This window comes from Nicotiana tabacum, chromosome 6 (assembly GCF_000715075.1).
Source record: "Nicotiana tabacum cultivar K326 chromosome 6, ASM71507v2, whole genome shotgun sequence".
Lineage (NCBI taxonomy): Eukaryota > Viridiplantae > Streptophyta > Magnoliopsida > Solanales > Solanaceae > Nicotiana > Nicotiana tabacum.
The window spans coordinates 218204673-218212438 of record NC_134085.1 but is presented as its reverse complement, the minus strand read 5'-3'; the positions used below and the strand labels follow the sequence as shown (position 1 = coordinate 218212438).

The following is a 7766-nucleotide window of genomic DNA, read 5'->3' as shown; positions in this document are numbered from 1 at the left end:
CACTAAAAGTCAAGATGTGCGCTCCAAATCGACCAATGCAACTGTCTAAACTTTGAGTCTTACGACTATACCAATCAAAATATATACTATTTTTTTCTCGAAATTATCGAAGGCAAATCAATTGGAAAAAAGTTACTAGTAATGAGGAAAAAAGAAAAGTTAATAAGAGTTGCAATCAATCAAAGGGAAAAATTTTATTTTGTGTCTCATACAACTAATATTAGTTGTACGAGACATCTTTTTTGTCTCATAATTTTGTGGACCCAAATTTTTATGGATCTAGAAGTGTAAGATTTGAGTCCATAAATTTGTGAGACAAAAAGGAGCCTCATACAACTAGTGTTAGTTGCACGAGACACAAAATAAAACTTCTATCAAAGGGCATCGTGCTATAACCTGCAAATGTGATTTATGGACACTACGTAAAGAATCACTTGCCAGAAAGATTCATGCAGACAATTTAACGTAGAGCTGAAATTCTTAACGGATACGGACTATGGTTAGCTTTATTAACCACTACCATTCCTAGTCACCTCAGCAATTTCTTTTATATGTAACACGTGGCAGTGTCTCATTTGGTACAAAAAACCCACTATAACTATGAATAGACAGAGAGAGGGAGAGCCCGCAGTTCCATTATTTTCCTACTGTACTTTTTTCTGTTTCTCTCTCAATAATAAAGCTCAAATATTTCCCGGTAAACTCAAATATGGAGAAATCCAATTTCAAATCGAATTCCAATTCCAATTCCAATTCAAGTTCCAACTCCAATCACAGCAACCACCACCGGAATTTTCACAGGCAGAATAGTCACATATCAATGTCGGACACCGACTCACAGGTGAGTCAAATGGACTCGTTTCACTCACCTCTCCGATCCGACTCACCTCTCCGTTCCGATGAACCCTTTCCCGATCAACGCTCGACCAAGTCTCTGTCCTCAAAAGCCTTGGTATCAGTCGACAAATATTACTCTCCACTTCGATCTCCCCGTAAACCTTCCTGGGAGAATTTAAGCTTACCTCCGACACCTACTCCACCGTCGGAAGCCGGCAACAAGGATCGGAATTCGGCGCGGACGATGAATTTTAGTAGGGCGGTTAGGGAGGATATGACTGCTGGGGTGACGAAAGTGGGGCCGGTTCGCGGCGGTGACGTGGAAGGTGGAGAGTTAGCCGGAGGGGAGAGGCCGCCTCCGAGGACACCAGGGCGTTCGAAGAGGGAACTGATGCTGAACAGGGCGGCGTTAGGGTTTAGGGTTTGTGAGTTAATTTTGTGCTGTATTTCTTTCTCGATCATGGTATCTGATAAAACTGAAGGTTGGAGCGGTGACTCTTATGATCGGTACAAGGAGTACAGGTCTTAATTTTCTTTTCCTTATTTTTACATAGTACTGTATTAAATATGCGTATTAATTATAGTTGGCAGCTACTAATTCCCTGGTTCTCATTTATTATTTTCCTATAACTACTTTCCGTGACATTTTGTGATGTTAAGACCTTTTATATTATGTCACAGGTATTGCGTCGCTGTTAATATTATTGGATTTGTATACTCTGCATTTCAAGCGTGTGATCTAGCATACAATTTGGCAAGTTGGAAACACTTTTTCTCTCACCACGTGCGATATCATTTTGATTTCTCGATGGATCAGGCAAGTAATGCTTTTTTAAACTTGTCTATTTGGGCAACATTTATTCTAGTTTAAGTATTGGTTTTGATACTTGGGTTGGAATTGGATGTTACTTCTTCATAGTGGCTGTTACTATGCTGCTAAACAGAAGGTGTAAGTCATGATGATTTCACTCTATTATCTACAAAGTCAAATAAGCTGCTTCTTTGGAGAAAAATGGCATTCCTTGACCTTTTCAAATAGTCCAAGCTTTTTGGAGCATCTTAGTGCATTTTAGATCAGAGTCCTCTAAGTTCTTGTTGTGGTTTTGTTCTGAAGAAAAACTTTTGTTCTTAGGAGCTAGCAGATAAGAAAATCATGTTGATGCCTCATTTACACTTTACAATACCTAGTTCAGCATTTAAAGACCAAGGTTATGTGTGGTTGCACTATATGAGATAGGATGTCTGAGAGGCCTTTACAAGGGATCAGCGATACAATCAATGTAAATTCTAGTATGCCAGTCATGCTAAAAAGAGAGATTGGTGAGGTGAACCCGATAAAAGAGATACGGGTCATCTACTATACTCCCTTTTTTGGGGGGGGGTGGGGGGTGGCCTATACTTCACTCATTCTATGTTTTCACCGGTCAATTTAATTTATCATGAGAGCTCTGTTGTATGCAGAAGTATGAAACTATCTTGATATGAATTGAATGTGATATACTCTCAATGAATAAGCTTTGTGGCACAAATCATTTCGTTTAGATCACGTCTTAACGACTAAGGCTTTCATCACTGATGTAGATGAAGATATACCCCCCCTCCCCCCTCCCCCCGCAACCTTCAGCTCGTCAATTCGTAGTAACCACGAAACTATTTAAATAAAGAAAATCAATGTCTTTTTATCTGATAATGTTCCTCAACTTTTATCTGAAAGACTTCAAACATGGTACACTTCGTTGAGTTTCAAAAATTCATATATGTTACCATAAATCCTTTGTCATATATGAAAGGTATTTCCTAGCATGCCTGCTGGCTAACAAAATTATTCTCAATTTTCCTGTTTTCACTAGGAGAAACCTTATTAGGAGATGTTAGGTTGCAGCATATTTTAGCATGTTCTGGTTTTCGGGATGCGAATATAGTGTTTTTGAACAATTTTAGAATTTAATGGGAAAACTAGCTAAGTCAATAAGCTGTGGTTTTCATGCATGCAGGAGAATTTAGATGTTCTTATGCTGAACTTCCTACAAAAGTAAAATATGCGCCTTAAAAATCTTTCCTTAATTCATAGTGGTGATAGAACAACTGTTTTGAATCCTGACCACTATTCTGCTTCTTACTTCTGTTGCTGTTTTATGTATTACTGGCTCTCAAAATTCTTGCTTTTCTGTACAGATATTGGCTTATCTTCTTATGTCAGCATCTTCTTGTGCTGCAACGAGGGCAGATGACTGGATTTCAAATTGGGGAAAAGATGAGTTTACGGAGATGGCAACAGCATCTATTGGGTTATCCTTCCTGGCTTTTATAGCCTTTGCCTTTAGCTCCCTCATATCTGGTTACAACCTCTGCAACCGTAATTCCTCATGACCCGAGAATGAGTTCATATCCATTTAGTCGTTGAGTATATTTGAGTATCGCTACATAAAATTTCATTTCTAGCTGGAAAAGCTGTATAGATGTAGCGAATAGATTCAACTGTATAACTGTTCCTTTCCTAATACAGATAAATAAGATGTGCAGATGTAGTTAGCAAAGTGCTGTGTTGGAGTATGTATAAAATGAGAGGGAACCCAAGAGATGAACCAGAACCCAATAGCGAGGAGGTTGTATTCTCAATGTCCTCTTGTTTTTTGGTTACTAGAGCTAGATTCACTGTTAATGTTATATTTTTTTGGCAGAGAAGAAGCCCCTCGTATCCTTGTAGTATTCAGAGTTGTGAAATGAACAAATTAAACGGATATTATTTGCTAGTCGTGTCTCGATTAGGCGATAAAGCACTACATTTTTCCTGCAAAATGCAGTGAATGATCAAATCAGACCAGTTATATGGCGCAAATCAGGTAAAATTACATTAAGAAGTTGCTCATACACAGAGAAAATGCAAGCCATGAGAGGCCTTTTAAAGAGTCTTGAAACGTAGTTGACGCTTGGATAAAGGTCCTTACAACTCTGCATTCACATGTTAATCCAATATAGTGGCTTTGAGCTATTGTAAAAAAAGAAAAAAAGTATCTTTTAAAGAAACACTAAGAAAAGCAAAAGGGAAAAGAAAAACAATGGGAAATTCATATTTCTCTGGTACGTGAGGGAATTTCCACGGAATTTTGTATTCGGGATCCAGAGATGTATGGTAAATAGATACTACGATTTGATATCCCAAAAGAGGGGTTGTGAGTTCGAGTCTCTGAAGACAAGAGGGGTTGCTTTGATGGTAAGCAACCCCCACTTCCAACCGAGAGGTTGTGAGTTCGAGTCTCCCCAAGAGCAAGGTGGGAAGTTCTTGGAGGGAAGGATGTCGGGGGTCTATTTGGAAACAGTCTCTTTACCCTAGGGTAGAGGTGTTGTTGTTGTTGTAGGGGTAAAGTTTGCGTACACACTACCCTCCCCAGACCCCACTAAGTGGGATTATACTGGGTCAGACCCTACTAAATGGGATTATACTGGGTTGTTGTTGTTGTTGTTGTAGGGTCTCTTTCTCAAGATTGTTGTTGTTGTTGTTGATTTGATATCCCAAAACTGTGAATCAGTAAAATATCACATTCTTGTAGTTGACGGAAAAAGTGATTCGGTTATATTGGATGGATTAGTCTTCGTTCAACTTAAGATCCGGTATGATAAATAATTTTTTATAAAAATACTTATTGAATCTATTTTCCAAAATAAATTAGCATACATACCTTCTAGATACTTATTCAGGGCCGGCTCTAGCCTCTAAGTTATCGCAAGTAAGGCTAGTACCTTAGGCATCCAAATTTGAAGGGTCCTAATTTTTTAGAAATAATAAATTTGTACGTATTTAATATTTTTTGGTACTTTTAGTATAAAAGTAGAGTTTTCCTATAGCAATTGCCTCAAAGAAAAGAAGTTTTTTTAAAACTATAATTGATAAAACTTTATCTAAGATCAATAATGTATCGAGAAAGATTAAATAAGATGGCCCTATTATTATCAATTGAAAGGGAATTATTAGAGAAGATCGAGATTGTAAAAATATTACATTAACAACTTCGCCTCTTGAAAATTAAGAAAAATAGACCTCAAATAAAAATATATATATATCATAATTTTCTTTTAAACATATTCAATATACGCCTTAACCTACAAGTTGTAAATTCATTTTTTACACAGTTAAAATTAGTTTTGCCGGAGGAAAATGAGTGTTTTCAAAAACATCGATTAATTTCTTTGATTCTTTTTTATTAAAATTCATTTTCATTTTTCTTTTTTAAAATAAAAAGTATATTTATACTTTAAATTTCAGAAAATATTATAGAGAACAAGAGAATATAATATAAAAAAATATTTCAATAGTAATAAAATATATATCTTCTATTATATTACAAAAATAAAGCAGTCAAAACTATTCAACAAAATAATATGCTAATAATTTTTTTTAGTAATAATGCAGTAATACTAAATATTGGATAATATAATAAATAAAATACATAAAAAAAAATTATTCGATGACTATATAAGTCCCTTTAATAAAGTATAGATTTTATTCATTAAAATTCAGACAATATTATTGAGAATAATAGAATAAAATTTAAAAATAAAAAAATATTTCAAGAGTAATAAAATATATATCTTCTATTATATTACAAAAAGAAAGTAGCAGACAAAAATATTAAATAAAGAAATATGCTAATAAATATTTCTATTAACAATGAAATAATACTAAATATTGGATAATATAATAAAGAAAAATACGTAACAAAAAAGTTATTCGATACCTATTTAAGTCCATCTAATTTAATAGAGATTATATTCATTAAAATTCAGATACTATTATTGGGAACAATAGAATAAAGTTTAAAATAAAAATATATTTCAAGATATCTTATATTATATTACAAAAATAAAGTAGTAGTCAAAAATATTAAATAACATAATATGTTAATAAAATTTTCTTTTAACAATGCAATAATGCTAAATATTGGATAATATAATAAAGAAAAATACAGAACAAAAAAGTTATTTGATGCCTATATAAGTCCTTCTAATTTAATAGAAATTTTATTCATTAAAATTCAGATAATATTATTGAAAACAATAGAATAAAATTTAAAATAAAAAAATATTTCAAGAGTAATAAAATATATATCTTTTATTATATTACAAAAAGAATGTAACAGACAAAAATATTAAACAATTTAATATGCTAATAAAACTTTCTACTAACAATGCAATTATGCTAAAAATAATAAGAAAGAAAAATACATAACAAAAAGTTATTCGGCGACTATATAAGTCCATTTAATTTAATAGAGCTTTTATTATTGGGTATATCTTATTGGTTATGGTTTTTAAATTTAAATATTTATATAATAATAAAATAAATTTTTATAAAAAATGAATATTAAAAAACTGTTCATTCAAATTGGAGTAATATGTTAATAATTTCTATGAACAATGTAATTATACTAAACATTAGATAATCTCCAATAAATGTGGAGATTGAAGAATAATTTTTTAAAAAGGCAAAAAGAAAATGATAAAAAAAAAAGACACAAATAAATTAACTACTCAAACATGGGTGAGGGTTGGTTTAGGTTAATTAATTTCTTTGATTCTATTTTTTTAATCATTTTCGTTTTTCTTTTTAAAAATAAAAAGTATATTTATTCTTTAAATTTCAGAAAATATTATTGAGAATAAGAGAATATAATATAAAAAAATATTTCAATAGTAATAAAATATATATCTTCTATTATATTACAAGAATAAAGCAATAGACAAAACTATTCAACAAAATAATATGCTAATAATTTGTTTTTATTAATAATGCAATTATACTAAATATTGGATAATATAATAAATAAAATGCATAACAAAAATTTTATTCGATGACTATATAAGTCCCTCAAATTAAATACATATTTTATTCATTAAAACCCTTACAATATTATTGAGAATAATAGAATAAAATTTAAAAATAAAAAATATTTCAAGAGTAATAAAATATATATCTTCTTATTATATTACAAAAATAAAGTAGCAGACAAAAATATTAAACAAAGAAATATGCTAATAAAAATTTCTATTAACAATGAAATAATACTAAATATTGAAAAATATAATAAAGAAAAATACATAACAAAAAATTTATTCGATGCCTATTTAAGTCTGTCTAATTTAATAGAGATTTTATTCATTAAAATTGAGATACTATGGTTGGGAATAATAGAATAAAATTTAAAATAAAAATATATTTCAAGAGTAATAAAATATATCTTATATTATATTACAACAATAAAGTAGTAGACAAAAATATTAATCAACGTAATATACTAATAAAATTTTCTATTAATAATGCAATTATGTTAAATATTGGATAATATAATAAAAAAAATACAAAACAAAAAAGTTATTTGATGCCTATATAAGTCCATCTAATTTAATAGAGATTTTATTCATTAAGATTCAGATAATATTATTGAGAACAATAGAATAAAATTTAAAATAAAAAAATATTTCAAGAGTAAATAAAATATATATCTTCTATTATATTACAAAAAGAAAGTAACAAACAAAAATATTAAACAACTAATATGCTAATAAAATTTTCTATTAACAATGCAATTATACTGAATATTGGATAATAATAAAGAAATATACATAACAAAAAAGTTATTCGACGACTATATAAGTCCATTTAATTTAATAGAGATTTTATTATTGGGTATATCGTATTGACAAATAAGATGACAATTGAAATTTAGTAAAGTAATACGATCTAATATGTTCAACCAAGCCCGATCATACTACTAGTTATCAATTGAAAGAAAATTATTAGAAAAAATCGATTGTAAAAAAGTTACATTAACAACTTCCCCTCTTGAAAATCAAGAAAAATAGACCTCAAATAAAAATATATATCATAAATTTCTTTTAAACCAAGTTGTAAATTTATTTTTTACACAGTT

General features: G+C 30.2%; 1 protein-coding gene across 1 annotated transcript; it reads left to right on the top strand.

Annotated features, from left to right (window-relative positions):
• Positions 1-603: 603 nt before the first annotated feature.
• On the top strand, positions 604-3589 carry LOC107804144 (uncharacterized). Its single transcript, XM_016627975.2, has 3 exons — positions 604-1359; positions 1519-1654; positions 3013-3589. Exons 1-3 carry the CDS (start codon positions 710-712, stop codon positions 3205-3207), a joined length of 981 nt encoding a protein of 326 aa, XP_016483461.2. The 5' UTR covers positions 604-709; the 3' UTR covers positions 3208-3589.
• Positions 3590-7766: the final 4177 nt, after the last annotated feature.